This window comes from Calonectris borealis, chromosome 3, assembly GCF_964195595.1.
Source record: "Calonectris borealis chromosome 3, bCalBor7.hap1.2, whole genome shotgun sequence".
Lineage (NCBI taxonomy): Eukaryota > Metazoa > Chordata > Aves > Procellariiformes > Procellariidae > Calonectris > Calonectris borealis.
In genome coordinates, this window is record NC_134314.1 from 10755779 (window position 1) to 10781949 (window position 26171).

Consider the following 26171-nt stretch of genomic DNA (forward strand, 5'->3'; position numbering starts at 1 on the left):
ACACCAGCTATAGAGGTTATATGCATCTCTTCTTAAATTCTTTGTTTAAAACCTGGCTTCTTCATTACCCCTATTTTAGGTTTTCAGGATGATACCGTCTGTCAGCAAGAGCTCCTCTTATATGGACACTTCCAAATGCTCAGACACCTTGAACACAAATGAAGCTCCTTCAACCTCCTACTGAGCTTAATTACTTGTCTCCCATTCATTCTTTTCCTTCACTTTCTAGAGGCCTTTGACTGAAATCAGACTGGCCTCCTTTTCTTTGAGCACCTTCTTCCACTTGGAGCAGTCATCTTTGACCTTGCCTCATCTAGTCAGAAACCACTGAGGCTCGAACACTGTACTACACATACCTGCAGTAAAAAAACATGGGATTGTATATGGGCAGTTATTCTATGCGAATTCATTACGAGTTTTGTTACAGAGATGCTGCAGCTATGCATAATTTAGGCTGCTGAATACTGACTGCCTGAATATGTTGATTCAGTTTGTTGAGGGTCCGGAAAGGAAGGAAAAAAAGAAGAATGGATAAAAATAAATCAAGCAATCTACCAAACCAGTCAGCACTGGAGAGTGAAGAAGCAGGAAAAAAGCCAGCAATCCCAAAGAAAAGAGCCATGAAACATCAGAGAGTTTCTTCCTCTTTCCTTCGGTCACACACAACTGAACTGAGGCAAGAGAGACCTATGAAGGTGAGAGGAGCAGCTGAGGGTAACCCAAATATTGGTAGGAAATCATAACTTTATTAGTGATGACTGTTACTGGTATTGGTTCTCAGATTCGCTGCACATTCTCCCATAGCCTTCCCCTGCAGGTTTCCAGCTGACGATCAGCTACACTAACGAGTCCCAGTGCCACTGTGCCTGATTGCCTGGGTGCAGGGCCTGGCCAACACTCATCCATGTGCCCTTTTCTGGCAGAAAAAAAGAAAAAAGAAATGGGTCCAATGGAAAAAAATTTCTGTGTAGCACCCAAAGCAACATGGGAATCAAACTCCAAATGTTCTGGGAAGTTGCTTCTGAAAAAGGTAAGATTGTTGCTCAGCTCCAGCAGACAGATCTATCGGCATATTATAGTTTTCTTCTGTCAGGTTCAATTTTTGTGCACCTTTTACGCCGAGATTCACTCTTCACAGTCACCACCTGATGAAAGACCCTACCCTAACCTCACGGGTAAGTCAGCTGCTTCTTTCCACAAGTTCAGAGGTTAGCAACACTGAGGCATTTGTTTAATTTTCCAACTACATGATGCTTCTGATGATACGGGCTATGGAGTTATAAAAATGCCACATATGATGAGACTTGCTAAGAAATCAGATAAACGCTTGGACTTCTTCATAAGCATACCAACATAGTGCACACAACCTCTCCAGGTGAAAGACAGCCCAGCAGCATACTGGGGCTGAGCAGACACTCCTGTTCAGGGAGAAAAGCCCCAGTATTTGAAGCATCTTCACGGGCACTCGGCGACGTTTGGATGGACACCCCTCAGCGGTGCGACAAGCACTGCCTCAGCGGGGGCTCGCAGCTCAGGTCCTGCTCTATTTTTGCTGTCTCAGGCGGCAAACTGCCAGCTGCTTACTCCTTGTTACTATTTGAATAAATTGGATTATCCAGGAAGCCAACTAGGGATAAAAATGCCATTAGAGAAGCAATTCATTTAGACATATATCTATTTAGGATATACTTATGCTTTCAGGAACTCTAGCCCAGAGCTTTTTAAACCTTCAGAGGCCACATGAGAAAGACTCACGTTTCAAAGGCATTTCCCAGTGGCTTGCAGCACTTCCGGCAACCATGACTCTTGTGCCAGGAAGGCTGCAGCCATGTGGTGGTATTTACACTCTGCTTAACAAAAGGTTTCCAGTGGGAATAGCCAGAGAGAAAACAACCAGAATTTAGGAAGGAACTCCACTTATGAAGTCTCCCTTTTTTGTTTGTTTTGACTCAGGAGTTTCATGCCTCACACTTATTTCACCAGAAGCGGCAGAAGATTGTTCTGCCACCTTCGGATCTCTCTTGATTTTTACAGACTTCCATCACATCCCTAACTCCTCTAGCTGTTTCTTTCCGCGATGAAAAGCCCTGATCCACTCACCAGGTCCTCTTTTGGGGGCTGCTGCTTTTTGGGGGCACCCCTGGACCCCGCTGCATACCCACTCAGGGTGCAGAGCCTGTTCAGGGGGCAGCTGCACTGATGTAGCGGCAGCGTCTGGTTTCTATTGCTTTTCTTATATTCCCCAGCATCTCCTTAGGTTTCTGCTGGGATATTGAGGCATGAGCAACTGATAGCAGAAAGCTGTGCCCGCTGCAAAGCTTTTTTTCCCCAGCTCTTCCCTGCAGAAGGTCTGCGCGCCCGTGCAGAGAAGCGCTGAGAAAAAAAAAGCACCCAGGTGCACCCAGAAGCTTGAAAACGAAGCTGGGCCCCCAGGCCAGCCGTGGGTGCCGGTGAGGAGCAGCACAGGGAGCAGCTGCTTGCTGCTTTCTTTCCAAAATAAAGGTTGGAGCAACCAGCACCTCTGAGCAACCCTGCGGCCAGGGCCGCGCGGGTTTGCAGCACCCTGCGCCCCGCTGCGCCCTGGGCCCCGGCGGAGGGCAAAGGGCTGCTGCGGAGGAGGCACCCAGCCACCGAGCTGGTTTTTATTAAAGATAACGCTCTCGAGCAGCATCGTTCCCATTGTTTTAAGGCAGATAGAGGCGTGCGAGCTGTTTCCACTTAGGAGGAGGGCACACGGATGTCACCCGGGATATGTTCTGGTCCCGTAAGGAAAGAAAGAGAGCCGAGGGTGAATTAGTGGAGCTTCCGTGCCCGCAGAGCCGTCCGTCGGTGTAGTCGTGGCCGAGTGGTTAAGGCGATGGACTAGAAATCCATTGGGGTCTCCCCGCGCAGGTTCGAATCCTGCCGACTACGACCCGGATCGTTCTTTTCTCCGCCGGCCCGGACGTTTTCCTCCCCCCGCTCTTCCTAGCGATCGTTTTGCACCACAGCGGCCCGCCGGCAAACATCCGGCAGGGCGGCCGCTGCCTGCCCGAGGGAAGGGAGGCGGGACCCCGTGACAGCCGGACGTGGCCTCTCCGCCCGGGCCGGCGCCGATCCGGAGCGGCGCCGCTTCTCCGCGCCATGCAGCACAGCCCGGCGCCCGCCGTGCTGGTCACCACCAGGTACCGGGGAGGGCAGAGAGCAGCGACCCCCGCCGCCCGCCTCAACTTCGCCAGCCGCTATGGGCGCTGCCGCCGCGAAGCCGCCCGCCGCGGCCTTCCCTTCGCAGGGCAGGGCCCGCGCCGCCGTCCCCGCAGCGCTGGGAAAGGGAAGGAGGCGGCGGGCGGCGCCTCACGGGGACCCCGGGGCGGGCGCTGAGGGGAAGCGGCGGGCTCTGAGGGGAGGCTGAGGGGCGGCAGGCGCTGAGGGCGCTGGCGGAGCTGAGGCGAGGCCGGGGTGGGCGGCGGGTTGCTGGTGCGTGGGTTTGCCCCCAAGACGCTGGGGATGTATGCGGTTCCTCGAGATTTTTGGCATTTCACAGCCGGGAGAGACCACCGTTGTCATCTGGCCCGTCCCGTGTAACACCAGCCGTTTGGTCCTTTCCTCCTGTGGTAACTGAGGGTCGTTTCCCTTCCACATGGACACTGCTGGGGACGCGACGTGCGCTCCCACCCGCCGGAAACATCTTTTCCTTGTCAGTTTTTCGAGGTGGGTCAGAAGGAATTAAAATTCGTCCTGAAGTGTCTTTGAGGCGTGGTGTCGTAAGTGCCTTCGGCTGACCCCCATTCCCCCGCCACCGTGCCCTGCGCCCTGCCCCTCACGGCCGCCAGGCCGCAGGGAGCCTGTCTGGCTTGAAGGTAGGCCAGGGATGGGCAAAATAAGTTTATTCTGTTTTCCCACCTTCTTGAAACCATGCCCAAGGTGGGTGCAGCGCCGCTGTTTTCAGTTGCGTTGAATTTTTAAAACCTGTGTTTTCCTAGACGTGGCAAATGAACCCTCAAGAGAAATGCCTCAAGAAGAAAAAGCTTGTGGCAATCTTTATAGACAAATGATAGAGATACTTCTCTCTTTTTTTTACCCCCGTGAGATATTTGAGACCAGATGGAAGCAGTTCCCGATCAGATGTGACATGAGAAACAGAAGTGTTGATTCAGCAAGGTTCTCGCTCTCGCACCTACCTCCTAGGACATAAGTAGAAACTATTTCAATCACATTAACTTCAAAGCCATTATTTTAATCCTTAAATATTTGGCTATATCAGGGCCTGACTTCCTTGGGAGCAGTGGCCTTAAACCCTCAAATGTATCTGACTTAAATCACATACATGTTTTGTAGAACGGACTTTATATTAGGTTTTAGCCTTGGAAATGGAAATCTTGTCACCTGGATTTATTTTACAGTCAATAGACTTTACCGCTTGCAAATTGTCCCACTGATATTGAAATGCTTTCAGTGATAATACTGGATATATATGTATGTGTGGCATTAAGGCTTTAGCAAGTGAATATATTTTTTAGCTTGTGAGATAAGATAGTTGTATAGTTATGAGCTTTTTCACTCTTTATACATACTGGGTTTGGTTTGGGAATAGGATTCCTAGTTGCTATGGTAATACAAATAAATAGTAATCTGTATACTTGTAGTTAGACTATACAGAGAAATAAAAACGTTTGCTGGCTAATTTGTGTCTGATATTTTGCCTTCACTTAATGAATAAACTAGCTGTACAAGTTTTTTCTCCTTTTGCTATGACCTGGGTCGTCACAGTCTGGTCCCCTTTGGGCAGAGGTTGCTGGAGCTGGGTGCTGCTGATAGGGCTGATTTTATCAAGGCAGATAGTGCAGAGTCCACAGTCCTGACCACACAGACACTGGAATAAAGTTTCTCTGGTCACAGCACTTGCATCCCTTACTTGGCTTTCTTGCTTGCAGTGGGTACTTTCCCTTGTCTGCCATTTTAGCCTTTCAGCACAGCAAGCAGATTAATTAAAGTACAAAGCCTCTACGTGATATGAAAATGGAAAGACAGGAATGAAAAATTGTAGCTCTTCCGTGAACTGCAGAAACTGCTCTGTTCAGCTGACCTTTATATAGTCTCCCCTTCCTCTGTCCTGTGCCGATCCTGCATGATCTGACTGCACAAGCACAGTGTTACTGGTATGAATGGTCTCGTTGTGTTCAGGTGAAGTGATTCCTGTTAGGAAAGTTAACCATGTGCCCACGTCTCCCCTGAATCACCTGTATTGTAGACAAAAGCGTAACTTAGAGATACACAAGCTAGATTTAAATAAGGAGTAGAAGCAATAAACCTGTGTGTCCAATTTAAACAACAAGCTTTCTCCTTTTGCTTCTTTTTTAAAGCTACTAGTGTAAAAATAATTGTGTTTGATGTGAAAAATGCAATGAAACTATATTCTGTCTTGGGATTTGTAGGTGCTGCTTCCGTTTGAGTAACAACAATAACAGTTATCAAATGAATTAAAACACGGGTTGCTTATTTTGAACCTCAGGCATTACAAGAACTAGTGTGCGCTTTAGATATTACGCTGAATCTGTCTCAGAGTCCCTGCTGATTTCTGTTCATTTAGAATCATTTTTATATTTAAAAAAACCACACAATCCTGTTGCTATGCAATAGTGGTAGATTTCCTATAAGAGATGATAATGAAAATGATCACAAGGCCTAAAGCAAACAAAAACATAGCTATTCTTCCTACCTCTAATCGCTTTCCATTACTGCCATTTTAGCTGAGACTTTTAACAACTTTAAAAGAAAAACCCTGGGTGTAGAAAAGTTACTTATTAACTTCATGACATTTTTAGAACTCTTTGATGCAGCAGCTCTTACAGTGAGGTTGTTGTGTCATCTCAGAACATCTGTACATGGTTGGTGTTTTGAGCTAAATAAGGCCATTCAGGAAGGATCGTTTACTGGGGTTTTTTCCTTTTATTTACATCAGAGGTGAAAAGCAGGTTAATTTGTCATTTATGCTCTGTGGCTGTGTTAACAAAAGTCAGTCACTCCTGAGTACCATTAGACAGACCTTTTTGCTGTCATAGCTGCAGTCACAACTTTTGAGTGACTACACATCTGGAGAGCATTTCCTCTGCTGCAGGTATCTTCTAAAAACCCCAGATCCAGCTGATTTTACTGGGAATTGTCCTTTGAGTCAGCATTTTGGCTGCCACTGGAGGAGACAACACTCCAGATAATGACTGTTACTTATGGGTTTGACAGACCACTGTGAAAGACAGGCACCTACGTATTTATATATAAGCACTATCATTTCTGTGTTTACAGCCTGACAGTGTGTAACTGAGAACAAAATTTTGTCTGTTAATGTAAAGTCAAGTCCTTGGCTGGCAGAAAATGAGAACAGAATTGGAGCAAACAGAATGGTGTTTAGGTACCTAGTATAAAATTTCGGCAACAGTAGAGCTGTTGTTGAAGCCCTAATGTTTTAAACATGGCTTGCAAAGAGGATTTGGTACAAAATTGGGCCTGTGCCCTTGTTTGTTGCTCTGTGATTTATAGAGAGCTCTAGAGATACTCTCTTTAAAAAGCTTTTTATTCAGTTTTGCATTGGAGATTCAGAGGTGGCCTTCTTGGGAAAACTCAAGTTTCAAAAGAACTGCTCAAGTTCTGACATGATGAGAGGAGTCTTTTGAAACTAGATTGTTTAAACCTCTTTAAAGTGTATTTTAAGTTTATACATCTCACGTATCCTTGGGTGAAAGGGCACCTGTGTTAATGAATCTAAACTTCCTAAAGAAAGAGGCAAGAATTCCGCAAGACACCTCTGCAATCCACAGGAAGTCCAGGGAAGATGGGACTTGACATTCCCCATATGGCTAAGGTTAAAAAAAAAAAAGCAGAAAAAATGTTTAATGAAAAAAAAATTGTTTTTTTTAAACAGTCCCTTCTGATTTCATTAAAAAACATTCACACATAGGAAGGATGCACTCAGAAATGTGTTCAGAGAGTATTCAGTGCTCTGCATGATAAACCTCTTTCTGCTTCTGGCAGAGTATTTGGTTGCAGTCACAGCAGTAGTGAGTCTGCTGTGGCTTGGCATGGGGGTAACTTTGGGGAAAGGGTCTCTGATCAGTGTTGATTTCCAGTCTATTGAAACAGACTGTTTATTTCATTAAACGTACCATTCTGTTGTGCCCCAACAGCAGCTGCTCGGTCTTACTCTTGATGCATGAGCACTATAATATGATCCCTGCAAAAATGTCATAAATAATTCCTTGGGTGGGAATCCAGGGGGAAGGTGACGCCTTCAGTGGCGTTCAGTGGATCTGAAGCTGGCAGGTAAGTAAACTGGCAGTTGAGTAAACTGCAACAGCAGCACCCTTGTTGCATTTTCCTCCAAGAGGAGCCATGGATGCTTCTGATTGTTGGTAGCTCTCAGAGGTTAATGCTGTGATTCTTTGTCTACTTTAACTGGTTATGAAAGGACAGGTGGTTTTGTTTCCAGTGGGATTTTCTGTAGGAAAGCTGAGATATTTTAGCTAGTGTACCCTTTCTGCTATTTGGCAACAAGACAGTCAAACCCAGAAGGCAGCTCAAAGAGATCATGTACTCCTTTAACTTGCTCAGTCTGATAAGTGTTTGCCTAATTTTCCTCAAGGACCTCCACAGACGGAAACTGTGTGGTTGGCCCAGCAGTCTGCCCAGCAACTTCTCTTTGTATTTCAGGCTTCTAGTTCCCTGGTTGGCTCTTACAAACCTCACGTTGTCCCCACACTCTTCCTTTCGTGGTCTCTTTCAGCTATTGCCTCTGCCATTCTTGGGGATGTCCTTAAGACAAAGGAGAGGTGGCTGGGGCTTGGTGTGAATTGTAGTGAACAGACCTTTGCTTCAAAACAAGCCGTGATGAGAGATCATGGGATCTTCTCATCTGCCCTGCTGGGTAGGACAGCACCTTCAGCTCCTGTGAGCGAAGTCCTGTTCTGAATGAATCCCCATCTTCTGTTCCCAGAAATGCTATCTTCCTGGCATTTTGTCTACATGGCCAGTGGCAGGTGCTTTGGGATAGAATATAGGAAGCAGGCCATGTCCAAATTTGTATTGTTGCAGAGTAGGAACAGTGTTGGGGTAGGGTCTGTCTGGTGTCCTGTTGAAAAGGGAGTCTTTGCACTGATTTTCTTGAGCTTTGAATTGGATCCTCGGAGAGGGTCAGTTAAAAGTCTTTGTGCCAATGCCTGAACTCTGCATGTATTTTCTTCCCTAGGCAAATTCAGAATACACACACGGGGCTGGATTTGTCGGTGCCGGAATACCAGGAAATCCGCGGGAAGATGATGTCTGGCCACGTAGAGTATCACGTTGTCGTTGTTACCCGACTGGCTGCCTTCAAATCAGCAAAGCACAAGCCTGAAGATGTAGTTCAATTTATGGTAAATGTTTAATCAATGCTGTGTGATCACTTTCTTAATCAGCTTTGATGTAGCAGATACTTTGTCATCACAGCCTCCCTGGGTCAAGGTCCTTGGTAGGACAACACCCTCTGTACCATTTCTGCAATAGGAGTATTATACGTATATTAATTGAACTTTTTACTCCAGGAGGTCAAAGCAACAATGATTGTTTGTTGTTGCCTGTAAGGCATTTTGCATTATGGGTCAACAAATAGAAACCAGTTAAGCTTTTTATAAGTCCTGCTACAAAATTAGTTTCTTTGAGATATGTGTCAGCACTGGGACTTGGTACATAAACATGAAATAAATATATAATAGTTTACTTAAATGGAGAGAGAGTCATATGGGGCAATAAGAGGAATTAACCTTGCAGTAGGTTAACCATGACTTATTAGCCTTGACATGGTTTTTAAAATCCTTTGGAAGAGAGTTTTACAAGGAAGTGTCCATATAAAACATTATTGAGTTGGATTGTCTTTTTCAGGATACCTGCAGAGAAAAGGTTTGAAAACATAGCACATGAGATTCATTTCACCTTTTTTAAGTCATCTATAGCATGTGCACGTCTACTTGAGCTGTCTCACCTGGGACTGTCTATTGAGAGGATGGAAAAAGGTGCATTTAGGGTACATTTCATTTGATCTGCTTTAGCTGTCTGCTGAACCACTCCCAAGAAGCGCGTTTCTCTGTCCATTGACTATAAAGGGACTGTAAGGGGATGCACCCTGTTGCATGCTGTGAACATCTGCTCTTTTCAGATATTTTGGGGATAACTGTAATGTCAGGGTGATGTGAGTGCATAGAAGATAGCTGATAAATGGATATTTACATCTGATTTGCAGATAAAGCCACATCTGTCAATGTTGTGAAGAGGTGCATGGTGAGGAGATCTTATTGCACTCCTTATGCTATATATAACTTTATGATAAAGGCAGCAATGCTGGCGTAAGAGTCTGTTCTGTTCTCCTTCCTTGTCCCTGGCTGCTTGTTCTCACTCCTACAGTGCTTCCTTCTGTGTGCCAGTGTCATGTGGCTATTCTGTAATGTCAGCTGAGGAACTGGTCCTGCTAAAAATGGGTATTTGGGGGTTTGTTATTTAGTACTGGTTTACACCTGTTTCTTGAGCCTGTGAGTTGCACAGCCCCATTAAAGTTTGTTTTAGGACAGGGGAAGGGCCAGTCTTGAGCAGATAAGAGGAGGGGATGCAGCAATGCCTGCTTATATTATGTAATATTTCCATGCAGCTCTGTGCAAGAAAGAACCTGACTAAACCCGAGGTGTTAAAGTGGGCTATTATCATCTGACATTTTGCTTCACTTAAGAAAAAGTAGATAAAATCAGCTTGCCTATAAAGAGGAGAAACAGACTTCCTACTGTGGCCCCCCTGCTTGCTGAGATTGTCCGTTCCCATGTTCACTCTTTCTAGGAGGATTTTCAGCACGTAGTTGCTCTTCTCAAGTGCAGTGAACCTTTTTGATTTCTTCTCTGGTCAGACCTCCTGACATTTCATTCTTCATGAAGAAGAAAACTGGTGTAGTCTGACGGGAATAACATTTATCTTATCAGATACATTTTTTTTCAGCTGACTAAGTCTGATATATTATATAGTTTGGTGTATGAAAGTAATTTAAAACCCTGAGCTGGGAGGTTGGAGGGTGGATGCTTTGCATCGATTCATTCCGATGAGTCTTTTCTGTATGTATTACTGGAAGGAACAGAGGGATTCACCTGTCCTAACTTATCTTTCTGTAAGTTGGATATTTTAATCTGAGTCTGTCCCTGCTTTTATGGTCAATGGGGACAACGGGAATGAGGTGACTCATCCTCTGGAAATGCCTCTCTTCTTTGACCTTAAAGGGAAAGCATTCTGTATTTTAGACAGCTGAGGTGGGGGGCTTCAACTCCAGGCTAAAATGCTCAAGGCTCAGTTGAGTTGCACACAACTCACGGTCTATACCACCGGCGGTGGGATTTTCCACCTAGCCTTCAGAAGGTTGTGGGTCTCCCATAGGTCCGGTGTGATATTTGCCTGCCCCACGCAAGCCCCTTGGATATCGCAAAGCATCTCAGATGGCATCAGATGCCTGTCTTTAGGCAGAACAATCTGCTCTCTATGATTAGATGTCTGTATTTGCTGCGGATTTCTAAGCTCCTATCCCAGTCTGTGCAGGGCTGTTGAGAAGAATGTAGCTGAGCACCTACAGTGTGGGGGAATCCACTTTGCATAACATACACGGCTGGTACCGTTTGAGAAACCCTAAGTTATCCTAGGTGTCTGCACAGGGCTGGCAGATGTGACACAGGACGTAAAGGCATTGGCATCACCCTGCAACAGAGTGAGGTGAGATACAGTACACCATTCAAGGTACCACTAACTGCCTGTGTTCAGGTGAGCTGAGTTTCAGTCACATCTTGCCAAAATGTAGTGACTATATCTGATTGTCATGAGAGGTAAGACACCTCCTGCATGTAGGCAGTTGTCTTAACCTGGAGGCAAATCCCAACCCTGTGGCTGCCGGGTGAGGTGAGTTGCACCCATAGTGTCTGCGTAGTGCCCTGTTCTGCTGGATGTTGTACCAGCACAAACAAGAACTGCGACCCTTTCCCAGACGGTTTGCAGGTGAAGTGTAAGAGAGCCAGGCGACTGGGGAACAGCAGAGGAGAATGACCTTACATTGGGCAGTAGGTCAAACACATCAAATTTGTGTAGCAAGGGGGAGTGAGATGAGACGTCTGAAGGAGGAAAAGGAAACAACTGTGTGCCTGTTCTGCCTTCCCAAGTATGTGAGCAGGATCGGAGAGGGAACTTATTTTTGCTATTGTTGAAATTATCAAATTTGAGAGGCTAGAGGAAGGAGCCAGTGTCACAGTGCTGAGATGACAGGTAGGTTAGAGAAGACAGGTAGCTGTGGTAGGATTTTCACTGGCTCTGGATGTGTTAATCCAACCTCAGGAGCCAGGTCTGTGTTTTGAGACCCTTTGTCTTTCTTTTTCTTCCTCTTTCTTCCCCTCTTTCTCTCCCTGAAATATTAGCTAAATTGATTTTCCTTGTCTAGCTGTTCTTCCAGCTGTTTCCAGTTGAACTGACTGCCTTCCACACTCTTATGCCCTAGATGGCAGCAGCGAAAGGCTGTGAGCAACTGCAGGCACTAATGTGATTGAACAGCATTTATTACTCAAATAGCTTCTCTGTATCCCCTGGAAAAAGATGATGAGCAGAACAGAAGCATCCTCTAAGCTAGCTGTGATCTCTGGGCTGTGATTTAGACCACACTGGATCGAGATATATTAAGGGCCTATGACCAAAACCAGATGAAGAGCAAAAAGAGATTTCAGATCTGACCTGTGGAGTTACTAGCCTTTACTGTGGGTCAGAGCAATCCAGAGTTCCCTGTTCCCCAGCCTTGATGGGACTATGCAAAATCAGTATCGTAGTGTTTCTAATTGAAACGTTTGTGAAGCATTAACAGAAGAAGAAATTAACTTCTGTGATGACTTTTGGATCTAAATTCTTAGAAACTGGAGGGATTTTTTTAAGTAAAAAAAAGCCATTTGTAAAGTAGGACAAATGGATTGTAGAACTGCTTAACCTTGACATTATATTTGGTAATTGAAGGAAAACTCAGCTGCATTTCTTTCAAAGGTCAGAATATTCTTGCCCTATTGAAAGAGTGAAATTCCTTTTATCTTTGGTATTGCACCAGAGGTACTGCTGCAAAGGTGATATTTAATTATTGCCTGTAGATCTGCCATTTTCTGCAAGAAGAAGAAAAGGTTTTGTCTTAAATGCATTTCTTCTAGCCACACCTTACCTTTTTTAGCAATTAACTTCTCTCTTCCCAGCCTTATTAAAAATCCACCCAGCCTATAGTGCCTTCTCTTTTTATCTGTGCCCAGTTTAATTGCTTCTTTTTTACAAGTTACTTTTGTTAGTCAAGTTTGTTCTTTTTCAAAGCTGAACAAATAACTACTGGTGTTTGACAGGCATAGAACATTTTTGGGAAGAATTTGCTATAGAACTGTCTTCCTCTCATAAAATGAGGGAGTATAAGTACATGGGTGTGTATTCATCTATGTTTTCATCATTGCCTGTTTGCATATATTGGCCTTCTTTTTGTGGGCCTCAAAATCTGTGCGTTGGAGTTGCTATTTCCTGACCATACAGGTGTGTTGTGAAGATAAATTCCTTCACATTACGACATCTGTGATGTGAGGGGGGAAAAAAATCCCTGCTCAGTGTAGCAATAGGTTCAGGAACCATTAAGAATTCATGTTGATTAAAAAGAAATATTAGAGTGCTTGCTCTTCTGCTGGGCAAAACAGGTGGGGAGAACAGCATGTAGTCATGTAATTAAAATCTACCATAATGCATATCCGCAAGGTCACTAAGCAACATTAATTCTGGTATGGCTTGAATTGGGAGTCTACAAGTGAAAGCTTGGTTTGTGCTGTCTATGAGAAGGGATGCTTTTGATTCCTAAATCCAAAGCTGGTGGTTGTATAAAGAACAACGTTGCTGTACCTCCATTTTGTGACAGTGTTAAGAAGTGGACTTTGTAAAAAGAAAGTCACGGTAGCTGTAAGTATTTCATGTAATACTATAAAATCAAGAGTGCTCTTCACTAGCGTGCATTGGCTGGCCAAAGGGCTTGAGTGAGCTCTATCTGAGGCCTCCATTTCGTTGAAATCTTGCAGTAAATATAAAGCATATGAAGACAAGTTTGAGGTCAGAAACAGGGCATTAAAAGGAGCCTAGGGAAAGGAGGCATTAAATCCCGTTAATACTGAGTGGGATCAAATTTTTCTATGCACATCTGAGAGTCCCAGGCTCGTATCCCACAGGCATTCTGGTGTGTGTACTTTCATGCATGAGCTTCTGAAGAAGGGGACAAGGCACATGCATGAGATTTGAGAGATTAGCAGCAAACTTCAGGCTTTCACTTTGAACTTCCTGGTGGTTTTCTTAACCTTCTAGCTATATTTGATCATATTCAACTTACTTATTTGTTCCTGGTGCAAAAAATATTCAACCCATCCCTGTCTCTATTTCAGTTCTATGCTGGATGTTAATTGTTACAGGCAAATAGGGTCTTGACCTGGCAAATATGCACATGCATTTGCATGATTAACTCTTTTGAAGTGAAGTAGATTGAGCCTTTGATATTGTGACTTGACAGAACTCCTTGAAGTGCGTGCACTCAGGCTGACTTACGGGTGGTGGGGCTTTAGCTCAACAGTATTCACAGAGTTCAGTTAGAGGCATGGAGGGGGAGAAGGTAATTGGAAGATCAAGACCTGAAGGAATTACAGGCAGCAGAAGAAAAATATTTGAATATTAATCAAATGGGACTTTGTATACTTAATAGGAATGATAAAATGTATTTTAGAGCAGCATTTTTTTTTAACCTGACATTTTGGGCCATAGGATCCATTGACTCTTTTCATAGGGTTGTGAGTGGTAACCAGGAAAAGCAAGATTTAATTTTGTTACATGCTGATACGCCTTTCTCCTGGAAAATTGTCAGAGGATGTTAAATTGAAAGGGTCCAAAATTGCCATGGCAAAGCAGTGCTTCCAGACTGGAAAGGTGTGAGAACGCTCTGGACGATGTGTGGGACTTGACCTGAGAAAATACACTCTGCAAGACCTGGCCGGCCGTGTAAGGCCCCTGCGTTGCCTCTGTGCTGCTGCATCCAGCTCTGGGGTCACCAGTACAAGAAAGACATAGACCTGTTGGGTCTAGAGGAGGGCCATGAAAATGGTGAAAGGGCTGGAACACCTCTCCTGTGAAGAAAAGCTGAGAGAGTTGGGGTTGTTCAGCCTCGAGAAGAGAAGGCTCTGGGAAGACCTTACTGTGACCTTTCACTATAAAAAGGGGGCTTATAAGAAAGATGGAGAGAGACTTTTTACCAGGGCCTGTAGTGACAAGACGAGGGGTAATGGTTTTAAACTGAAAGAGGGTAGGTTTAGATTGAATATAAGGAAGAATTTTTTTATAAGGATTGTGAGACACTGGAACAGGTTGCCCAGAGAAGTTGTGGATGCTCCGTCATTGGAAGTGTTCAAAGTTAGGTTGGATGGAGCTTTGAGCAACCTGATCTAGTGAGAGGTGTCCCTGGCAGGGGGTTTGGACTAGATGATCTTTAAACCCTTCCAACCCCGGTGATTCTGTGATTCTAAATGCATCAGTCTGAGATTGTTGGGTTCAGCCAGTATTACTGCTGCATTTCCAGCACCAAAACCAAAGTAAAGATGGCAGTAGTGTTGAGTGAAGATGTAGAGGAGCTAGCAGCAGCCAGGGTTTGAGGCAGAGGAAGAGCAGGTGAAGAGCCTCAACTGGCAGGGGCTTGCAGGGGCCAGCACTAGGCTTAGGTAAGTGGGGAATTGTTTGGGCTGGAGGTTTAACATCTTGCCTGTGTGGTAGGTTATCCCAGCAGAGGGCATCCCCACACTGTTGGATATTAGCTTGCATGGTGTGCTGCAGGCTTTTGGGTAGCATATTAGTATGCTTTGGGTACAGTGTTATCACACTTCGTATGCTGTGTCGCGTGTTATGGTTGGGGGTGTTGTTCAAAGCCTATGCAGATTCACAAAGGCTCAATTAGCGATAGGATGTGAGGGTGTGCATTTACTTTAGGTTCAATGGTGTAATTAGACATAAATTGAGATTTATGAATAATTTACAGAGTTTGGTAGAGGAGGAATGAAAATTAAGTGGCGAAAGAAATAAGTTTGTATGTCTCAGTTCAGTGTTACTTTTTGAGTATTTTAAAGCTGTTTTGGCATAGTCTTGTTGATTGGCTGCTGTCTTGTAATGCTTTCAGACATTAATTTTTTATTTATTATTGAAATTAATTAGATGTTAAACATTTTTCACAAATCAGACTTGATTTTTTTTTCTGGGTGGAGGGTAATACTGTTTATTCTTTTGAAAAAGTACCAGTGAATTCCTCACTGCCCTTACATTTGTGCTTACACAGCATTTTTGGGAGGGGCTCTGGTGTCGTACCCTTTTCAGAGTGCTACTAGGACCTAGCAAACTAGAAATGTACAGCAATTCAGAAATTCCAGAATTGCTTTCCTCTCTCTTTTCTCCTCTTTTCTCCCCTCTCTTTTCTCTGCTCTCTATCTTTCAAAGGGAGGATTGTCTTATTCTGGGAACATCTCTTTATTGCCATCACTTCAGTGCTTGGCTGCTGAATTGCATGTCAGACCCTGCATGCAGGGCACATTGTTGCTCACACTTACCTGTGTTGCTTACAGGAGACAAGTCTAAAAGTCTTGGTTTTCATTCCCCTGTCGACCCAGGTTTGGTTTTGTGCTTCAGATCTTTCCTATAGAGCTGCTTGCCTTTTGTGACTAGACACTGAACCCATAGTGAACATTGTACAACTGAAATGCAAATATTTTTCAAATCAGCTAGCTTGGTTGATAATTACTGCAAAAGGCAGGGAAGCGTGAAAGCTAAGGTGGTTATTGCTCTTTATGCCTACGTCTAATTTAGTAAACTAGTCGAAGTGTGTCTATTAATGTCAGGACCTGTTCTCTGGCCTGGAGGGCAGCTAGCACAGCCTGGCTGCATCCATAGTATGAAACTTTCTACCATCTACAATGGGCATTGGTACCCAAACTGGCTACTGAGTGGTCTCTGCACCAGACTAAATCTTGGGCTGAAAAATTATCTGGTGGAGTGCTAGTTGCCCAGAGTCAAAATTGTGCCAGGCATTGTCAGGTTCCAGTAGACACTATAAGATTCCTAATAGACACTCCCAGGTTCCAGTGCCTGGGAATATGCCCTGATACTGTTTAGTTTGCTAGTATAAGTGCCGTTTATGGATTCTGGGTTAATCTATGACTTGTTTCCCTTCTAATTCTGTGCTTTTTGTTGGGTTGACTTTCTTTTATCATTGTGTTGGTGGAAGAACTCTGCCTTCTTCCATCCCAAGATGTGGTGCTTGAGTCTCTCCATCTTTTATGTTGCAGTATTAATTAGAATTCACTCCACTAGAGTTCACCAACATGTGTTACAGGAGGATAAGAACTGGACCCTAGTATAGGATCTGTCCCATATGCACTCCACTAGCACTAGTTTTTGGGGTTGTTTTTTTTAATCTAACTCTGTATTCGTTGAAACACATTAATGGATTGGGGGGGTGTGGAGGGCCATGATGAATACATTGTCTGTATAATACCACAGCCACAGAGCATGACAGTCACTCTCTGTTATGCCTGTAACGTCAGTTAGGGATAGTGTTTTGTTTGTGTGTGGGTTTTGTGTGTTGATTTTTTAAGGTACTGAATTCAAAACTTAATGTGGCCACCCCATTTCTAATCAGCGTTCCCATGGTTATTGGTTTCCTTGTAATATCTTGGGCATTATTTCTCCTCAGGCTTCCTGTCTTTGTCCACGGAGGGAATGACTCCATTCACTGTTGGCATCTTCTCCCTGTATAAGAACCTATAGGCCATGGCCAAGTTGTTGGCTTTTATTTTCTCATGGATAAACTGAATAGTCAGGGGTCAGCTGAGGTCTTTGCCCTCCGGTTTCTGTATTAGGTGCTCTGCAGCGCCGCAAACATGCCAGTTTTTTAGGCCTTAACAGCCTAACAGGAAGGGTACTGAAGCCCACCAGGGCTAAGAAATGGGTCTTGGTGAAAAGATTTGGGCTGCTTTGTCCATCAGATACCTTCCTGGCCTCAGGGCTGGGCATTGTATAGCTCATTTTTAGTGGACAAGGATTTTTGCTGTCAGAGAAAAGTATCTGGAGCAGTGACCTTCCCAGTATTTCATTAGTTGATGAGTCAAACAAACGGACGCTGGGTATCTGGCAATGAACTTCAATTCCGTTAGGGAGTGGATTTTAATAACAATTAGAAGACCAGCAACAATGCTTGGGGATTCACTGTGTAGATAACAGGCTTTTACTAGGCTGTATGTAAAGCTCCTTGGTAATACATGTTTTTCCACTTCAGCTTCCAGGGTTAATGTTTCATAGCACTTAAACTGCTGCTTGCTGCTCATGTCTCACCTGTAAAGAAACTTTCCCATGCAGCATGTTTCCTTGCAGGTTTCCAAGAAGTACAGCGAGATAGAGGAGCTCTACCAGAGACTGGCGGCACGATATCCACAGGCTTCTCTTCCGCTCTTGCCTAGAAAAGTTCTCTTCGTGGGGGAAGCTGACATCTGTGAACGAAGAGCTATGTTCAATGACATAATGAAATTCATCTCAAAAGATGAGGATCTAGCAACGAGTCCTGAGTTACTGGAATTTTTAGGTAACTAAAAGATGTGAGTGTCCCCTCTCCCATGAATGTGCTTGATAAAAGCATTATTAAGTTCTTGGCTCAGGTAGTCAGAAACTAGAGAATGCCAGAATAAAGGCTGTCAGTGAAAATATGCTCTTGTGCATCTACAGTGCTGCGTAGTCATGTTTGCTAGTGTTTTCTCCTTTTCTCAGTGGACGCATGCCTCATTCAGAAGTGTTGACACCACAATGCTCGCTTTGAAGGTATCTATCCCACTGTCTCTGATTTCCCTTAGGCATATACTTAAGCTGTGATTCAGAACATGTAAGTTTAGAAGGCTAAATAATCATATATTGTCAGTGGAGAGATGGACCCTAAAGGGACAGTGCAGAGTCTCCCTTAGTGATCAACTTTTCCACATTTTGTCTGGTTTTCCTTCCTAATAAAATTGCTAGGCCTTGCTGAAGAGGGTCCTAAAGCAAATTATTGACCCTGAGAAAGATTTGAATAAAAGGCAGATTTTTTATTAGTTACACCCATTCTCCAGCCTCTTTTTTTTTTTTTTAATTTTCCTTAGCCTCATGTCCAGCTCTTGTTGCCTCTTCCAGTGATTCATATAATTCCTTTCTTATGTTCCTTGGGCATAGCAGGGAGTCATCAAATGAATGGAACAGATGGGCTCTCTGCTCTAAATTCAGCTGAGAGCTGCTGAGCAGGGAATACTCCAGCCTGGTACTGTCCAGGAGTTAGTGTAGCGTTAGTTTTAAGGAAGTGAAGTTGCAAGGTGCTAGCAAGTCACCATGTGTGAACAGCTGATTTTGCAAAAGTGTCAGTTGTGGCCAGATTAGAAGTTCTGTGAGACTGGCAGCTTCCTAAAGTCAAAGGGGACAAAATTGCATTATATTTGGCAAAAGTCTTTTGCTAATAAGGTTTTGAATTTTCCTTTTTTCCCTGGCAGTGTTCTCTTGAAAGTGGACCCCTTGCACAGAGAATTCAGAATTCATGTTGATTAACCTTTGCATGCTGATTAACCTAACCATGGTGCACATGTCTACAGCTGAATTAGTCTGGACTGTCTTATACTGTGGACAGATTGTGTGCAAGTAATGTGACCTGTTCATCGAAATCTGCCTTAGAATAATATAAGTCTCACCCTGCCAAACCAGGTGGAATTCAGTACATACACTGCAGATCCTCAAGCTAGTTGTGTGCAATTTCCCTACAGATGCTGGAGACATAGTCGATATATTCAGGAGTGTTTAGGGAGAATCAACATGGTAAACCACAGATGACTGTGGAGATAAGATGAGCAGCATCCTAACATCCACTGCCTACCCTGACTAGCACTCTCTTGCCTGTAAGGGGAGCATAAGACCACTTGCTCAGTGTAGACACCCACATTTAGTCAATTAAGTCTGCCCTGAGTGATTTGGCAAGTATGAAAAGCTGGGTAAGATGAGTCTCTCATGCCATGTTACTTTAACAGTCAAAAGGATGAAGCCATGAATTTTATCCATCATGGTCTTCACTAGCCTATTTTTAGCTAGTCTCATTATTTTAAATTGCTTTCATGAACATCCAGAGACTCCACAGCAAGCAATAGTTCTCTCCTCATTCTCCTGGGCTTTCCATATAACAAGTATGGTGAGAAGACTTGGTCAAAGCGCATGTTTCGGTTTGCTGAATTTGCTCAGTTGGATGGATCTTGCATACTGAAGGGAGTTAGAACTTCAGGCTTCATTTTTGAGTGTAAATTGAAGAGCTGCTGTGAAACTTTTTCATGCTGTCCAATGCTCTTAATTTTAGCCCAAATGAATTAAATTAGTAACAAAAAGTGGGCTTTAGCTCACCTAGCTATGTGAAAGTTAGCTACCTACATCTAAGCAGAGTATTTACAGCCTCTCTCTCCTCTCTTACAGCGGAGAGAAATAGGCACTTTAGAGGGAAACTCCTTCTCAGACAACTTTATTTGGATGGGATGAATCACCATGCGGAAGTTCTATTGTTTCTATTGACTATAGAAGGAACATAAATAAGCACATTAGACATGCGCTGCTATGTCTCAGATAAAGTTGATTTCCTCCGTCCTTCTCTACTTACCTACTTTAAGTCAGTAAACAGATCAGACACATAATGACACATCAGTGGACAGAAGAGACAGTCAGGAATGTTGAGAGAGTTTCACAAAAGCTGATCATGTCCTTCATTCCCCAAACAAAACCATCAGGAACAGGTGCAAGGTATTAAATAAAACAGTTGTTATTGTGTGTACTCAGTTTTGCATCCGTTATTTTGCAGGAACAAAATGTACTAGTGCAATTGACTTCAAGGGTAAAAACATTCCTGATGACAAGGAGGAAGAAGACGAAGAAAATGAGGCATTGGATTTTTTCAAAGAGGAGAAGACACCTGACTTAATCTCACAGCTTTCATCAGTGGAAAATGCCAAAAAAGGGAAGAAAAAAGAAGAGGAAGAGGAGGAAGAAGATGAAGAAGATTTAGACCCTCTTGGTATAATCAGGTATGGCTGGTAGTGTCTTTGTTATTTAGTTTTTAGCCTATTTTTCTAAACAAATAAGGCTGTTCTATGTCACTGTCCCCTCATCCCAACATTTGATAACATTGACCACTTTCAGCTGAATTTCACAGAGGAGAGGCCTCTGCATTTCATGAAGGAGGTGCCTCAGAAGAGGGAAGAGACTTTGTGGTTCCTCTTTAGTGCGTTCCTCAGGAAATCCAAGTGACAGGGACGTTGTGAATGCCTTGATAACAGTGTCAGCTACAGTAGGCACTTTACTGGATGCTGCAGGGTCCCACCACAAAACATAAAGTCACCAGGGTCTATTGGATGTGCCGCTCTGGAGTACACTGGTGTTTACAGTGTCTGGAACTGCTTCTGAGCTCACTTGTGTCTGCAAGGAGGTAAAGTTACAGCAGCGTAAAGGCTAAAAGAGCCAACATTTCAATCATGATGTTCACAAGTAGGCTTTTCTTTCCTTCTTCCCTCATTTGAAGGTGTCGCATGCTAAATGCCGCTAAGGCATAAGCAATAAGAGCTTGAGAAACAACTGAATCAAAGCTTGCTGATGTTAGTATCTGGGTTTGCTTACCTGTCCAATAATTTTCAGGCAGTTGTTTTCTTCACTTCAAGGTGGAATTTCTCACTTAATTTCCAAAAACTTTTCTAACTACTGAAGCCTGGAAGCAACTTTAGTTTCTCAGTGGCTGGGATCATGAGTAGTGACTACTTTTTTTAGGGTGTCTCAGGCTTTAGATGCCCAAGTAGCAAAGGCTTAGCTGTTCTTGATCTTCAGTAACCACTGACTGACTCAACTGAATTGTTTCAGCCACCCGCAGTCACCAGCCACTACTGAATGTTCTTTGTCTTGGACCCAGACAGTGCTTTCAAAAGGCTTCTTGATACCAATAGGCAGTAACTGATAGTAACAAGCCAGAGCCCTCTCTCGTATTTCCCAATTACCTTGAATCCTTTCCAAGGGGATCTTTCACTCCAGGCTCTAAGCCGGAATCTCCCACACTAAGTCCGGTCAACTACAATGACTAATACTGGAAGCGCCATTTGGACTTCGCTCCTGCTATTATAATCATATGTAATTGTTGATATCCAGATATCGTCCTTTTTACTTGAAATATTTAATCCTTTACATATCACCAGAAAACTTTAAATATTATTCTTTTGACAAAGCACATGCTTAATTACTCAGCATCAAAATTATTCTTTTGTTGAAGAAGAGTTTAAAAAAGTTAAATAACTATTTACATTGAGAAGTCAGATAAAGCAGTACTTCCCACAAAGTGGTCCTTAGTTGGTAAGTTTACAAAAGAAGCTGTCCTTTTTTGGATAGGAAAATGATCTATTGGGTTCGCAAATGCAATGTTGTATTTTCCGAGTTAAAACAAGAATAAGCTGTAAAGAACTTGCTGTGCTAAAACAAGCAAGAAGTTTGCTTTTCTGCTCTGCACAGTTTGGCATAGCATTTGAAAGTCTTGATTATTTTAGTCTTTTAGTGCAAGGATGACAAGATCTGGTATTTAAACCTCATTTAGTCTATTGCTTCCATTCCTTTCAAGAACAGAATTCTTACTGAATCAGAATAACTTCATTTATATAGGAAGTATGGCCTTTACTGGTACAGAGCTGCAGCATGACATGCTATGCAGTCAGATGTTTTTCACTCTAAATCAGTGGTTGGCTATTCCATATGTGTTTATTATTATTTTTATAAATCTCACATGTAGAGTGTTGAGGCAGAAAAATGAAAGTGGAAATGAGAATCCTGGATCTGATTTTACATTGTCTCTCTTCTTCTGTAACTCACCCTGCTTGCATGGAAGATATTTTCAATTCACACCAATGGAGATCAGATCGGACAAAAGCATCGTATCCCAGTTTTATGCCATCTAGTAATAGCTGTCTAGGTAAGAGACCAAAGGCAGGAGCTTAGCTGTCAGTGGATGGACGTTTCTTGGGTGACCATTTTAGGGTGTGCCCATTAAAATGTTAGGTGCTTACATGCTTTAAAGAGGGAGCTTGCAGGCCTCACAGCTTTAGTGCTTCAGATGTACTTGAAGTTACTTTGGGGTGGGGATGAATAAAAAAGTAGGTGATGCAGGCTGGATAAATATGTTTAGTAGTAAACTGCTCCCTAATGCATAGTAAATTCAGGTTAAAAAAAAAAATGCACGATCCTTTCCCTTGTGAAAAACCATTGAAAAGATGTAAAGTCAGCACTGAAACAAGCCAGTCTATTCCAAGCAGTATCGGTGGCCAGGGTGCTTTGAGCAGCAGAGCTCTGACCTAAATTGAATCATGTGTTTGGCATAATCTTACAGGTTTTTTTCTTTCTGGATGAGGATGAAACTGCTCCAGTAGCACAGGCCTCCATATGTTGTCAGCACGCTTCATTTGGTAACAACTTTTCCTCCTGGGCCAGAAGGCTGTGACTTGGATTTGGCCCAGCACTGCTGCTGTGCTGCTGAACCACCAGATAATGTACTGGCCTTAGGGGTAAAATGCTAAACTAGCGTCTTTTTTTCTGGTTTTGTATTGCTGGTGGTCATCCAGGTGGAAGCTCATAATGGTCTGGTTCCTTTTGTCTGGAGGAGACATCCCAGTTGTGCTGATTCTCTTCCTCGCATTCAAGGCTGTGTCTGAGTTGCTCTTTCATGTCTGGTGAGCAACTCACTTGCCAATTCTGCTCTTCAGATTTTGTGGGTGTAATGATGGTCTGCAAACTTTGTGTTTCTCTGCTATATGATTCTCATGCCTAAAAGCTTTCTTTCTGTGTTAGCAGGGTGATCTTGGGCCATGTCTGGGATTCTTAACAACAGAAAGACTGCTTTTTTTCTTGTCTAAATCAAGGACATTTCAAAAACCCCAATACATATTTCTGATGAAGTTTTCAGCTTTTTACACCCCTCCTCCTTTTTTTTTTGCCCCCAGGCCTAGTTCTTCCTAGAATAAGAAGTGCTCAAAATTAGGTTACATTTGTGGGGTACATTGTTGAAATTCATTTGAAATATGTTTTCGAGGGGTATATCTTCTTTTTTCTCACTTAATAGTTTGATGTATTGTTATTCCAGTTGTCACCAGTTACTCTGCAAGTTTTCCTGGACGTTTGTAGAAAACTTTTCAGCTTTGGGCAGAATATACAGGTCCTGTAAGAACAAGCAGTCCTAATACTGAGTAAGATGGTCCTTTGACATCGGCTGTGCAGCAGGGAATGAATATAGTGTACTCACTTTTGTAGCAGTGGCATATTTGTAGCTCTATTTCATTTTTCTTGGCAGTGTGAGTTTACAGTGACTTGTAAGTCACAAGGCTCTCATAGCCAAACTGTCTTTTTTAAAGTTAGCATCTCTTTTTTTCTTTTTTTCTGGTAAGCCATGAATATTAGAAGATCCCTTTGTTAAAATGTTTTAATTCCTTATAAGTGCGAAATCAGCTATGTATTTTACTCCACATTGCAGGGACAATATTAGGTACATTGACTTATTTTTGTCTCTATTGTTCTCCTCAAAGCGAGCGCAATACCGCTCTTTATCACTCTTCTCTAAATCCATCTCAACGTTTGCAGAACCATATATTTAAGTTCTCAGTAGGCTACCATGGCGCTTTGACAATATACCTGAGTTTTTAGAGGTGCAGTATCTTTTAACACTGCTGTCTTCTAAAGGATTTTCCTAGTAAATTACAAAATATTACTGTGTGGCTAGTCACAATTGCAGGGGTTTCTCCAACTGGAATGCCTTCAGGAATGAAAGCAGCAAGAATACTAGATCTGAAAGAAGCTAATCCTGTGGAGGGAAAGGCATGGAAGACAGCCACAAGACGGAGGACCTCTTCACCCGCAGCTAGGATATTCTTGATGATACTGCTGAAAATTCTGCAATAGAAAAAGGTGTAATTTGCCAGTGGTTTGAGAACAGATTTGCATGGAGTGAAGAGAGACATGTGAAGCAGGAATCCTGAGCAGCAGTCAGCTCAGCTGTGCCAGGGCGCATTGGTTGAGGCTGACTGGGCAGTGTTTGGCTGTGTTTATACCGTTACATTGCCCTGTCCTCCAGATTACGTTTGCTGCATCCAAAATGCCCACTGGAAATGACTGCTGCCCTGTGCTGCCTCGTGGGCAATGATGAGGATGGTTTAGGAGAAGGCAAGTTGTCCCACGCCAGGGGAGCACCTGGGACTGTCCTAACAGTTGAATTGTTGAACTGAGCTCCTGTGCTCAGGCCCAGGGTGTGAAGGAGTTGATTAAAAAAATTGTATGGCCCTGAGCTCCTCTGCACACTTTCTGCCTGCTGCTCTGTTTGCTCCCACTTTGCCCTCAGGGTTCCTTAGGTTTTGCTTTCTGTGGGAATTCAGGCAACCGATTGTGGATTTTTTTACTTGATCCAAGCAGGATCAAGTTAGGCATTTCTAGCTGTGAATCTTAAAACAATTTAGAAAACACATCACAGTAACTGAATTGGGTTTTGTCTTCTCCCTCTGTGGATGAACTATGCAGTTTTATTGTTTGTAGGTTGAAACCAAGAGCTTTAGCATCTCTCTCCTCTCACTTTATGGTTAAAACAACTGACTTTAGTACTTGTATTCAGCTTATGCCAATAAACCTGAGACAGCAGCTGATTAAAATGACTCAGAACCAGCTCCTCTGAACAAAGCAGCAACAATTTTGCAAAAGGAGCGTGACTACTTCATGGGTTAAAGCATGCAGCGGCCCCGTGCATGCATTTCTTCAGCAGCAATTAACTTCTGAGGTAATATTCGCTCACCAGCTTGGGAGAACCCACCTTTTCCTGTGCTTTCCTTTCCTGCCTCCATCAGCTCTCCGCAGCCCTCGCAGGAGCCTTTCCTCCACATGCAGTTTCCTCCCTTCCGTCCTTTTTCCTTTGCCTCCCTAAATCTTTCAGTGACAGCATATCCTCCCTCAGCCCTAGGTTTTTCCTGGCAAACTGCAGAGAGCCCAGAGGTGGGTATTCCCCAGGCAAGAGCTCTTCTGTCTCCTCATGAGTCCTGGAGAGTTTCTGTCTCCACTCTCTACTTTTGCTATTGTTTCAGCGGATTTCCCCTCGTGGCTTCTCCTCATCCAAATTTGTGCCTTCCCAGAGGAGTAAAGGCACGTGGGTAGGTTGAAGCTTTGCATCTGTTGTGTATAAACGCAGATGCAGCTAACTCCTGACAGCAGTTAGGGAAGGGATGGGGCCGGTGAGGGCTGACCTTTTGGGGGCCTGCTGCCAAAAGTTTTTAAAAGCCTTGTAGCTAGTTGTTGCAGGGGTCAAGCTAAACCACCCCTGGTGCCAGAGGTTTGCCGTTGCTGGGTTTGTTGGTAAGGAGATTATTAAAGGACTCGGGGCCTCTTCTGGCTGCAGATGAAATGGGCAATTGCTTTGAGCCACAGATTGGCAGGGAAGGAGCAGCCAGGCAGCCAGCCCTGGCCTTGCCAGAGCCCCCGAGAGCCAGGCTGGCTGCAGGAGGAGGAAGATCAGCGCAAGAGCCAGCAGTTGTTTCTGGGTTACGTTCTACACCTTCACATCTCCCAGCCCCTTGATGGCAGCCAGGCTAGAGTTTGACTCCTGAGCTATTCATCCCAGTGCTCACTTTGCTATTCTTCTCTGTTGTGGCAGAAGAGCCTAGGATGGCCTCAGCCTTTTGTCTTTGGGGGAGAAATGAGTGGCAATGTTTGATCTTTCTTCCTTTGCCAGAAACCTTGGGCTGCTGAGGATGGCTGACAAAGAGGCAGAAATCGGCTTAAGGGTAGTCCTGCATTTACCATCTTTCCAAGTGGTTTTGTTGATGGAGTGCCCAGAGCTGTAATAGGGGAGGGCAGTGTGCTTGCCAGTGGATTTTCACCTCCAAGAAAGAGAATTTCTGCAGGCTGGAGTGGTGTCACGGCACGGCTGCTGTCTGCTGGACAGATGGTCTGAAACAAACTTGTCAAAATGTGTGTTCAGCTGCTGTGCCTTCTGGTCCTTGGTTGGCAGGGTTGTACTCCTGCCA

At 43.8% G+C, this 26171-nt stretch overlaps 1 protein-coding gene and 1 non-coding gene across 2 annotated transcripts in view; both read left to right on the forward strand.

Moving 5' to 3' along the window:
* The first annotated feature begins 2831 nt into the window (after positions 1–2831).
* Positions 2832–2913, forward strand: TRNAS-AGA (transfer RNA serine (anticodon AGA)). The gene has a single exon. It is a non-coding gene; the product is annotated as a tRNA-Ser (tRNA).
* A 127-nt stretch (positions 2914–3040) lies between these two features.
* HS1BP3 (HCLS1 binding protein 3) overlaps positions 3041–26171 on the forward strand; it is a 52079-nt gene continuing 28948 nt past the window's right edge. Inside the window, exons 1-4 of the mRNA XM_075144974.1 lie at positions 3041–3164; positions 8219–8384; positions 17473–17680; positions 19949–20171. Coding sequence (XP_075001075.1) covers positions 3124–3164; positions 8219–8384; positions 17473–17680; positions 19949–20171 — 638 coding nt within the window. The 5' untranslated portion in view covers positions 3041–3123. The remainder of the gene's footprint in view (positions 3165–8218; positions 8385–17472; positions 17681–19948; positions 20172–26171) is intronic.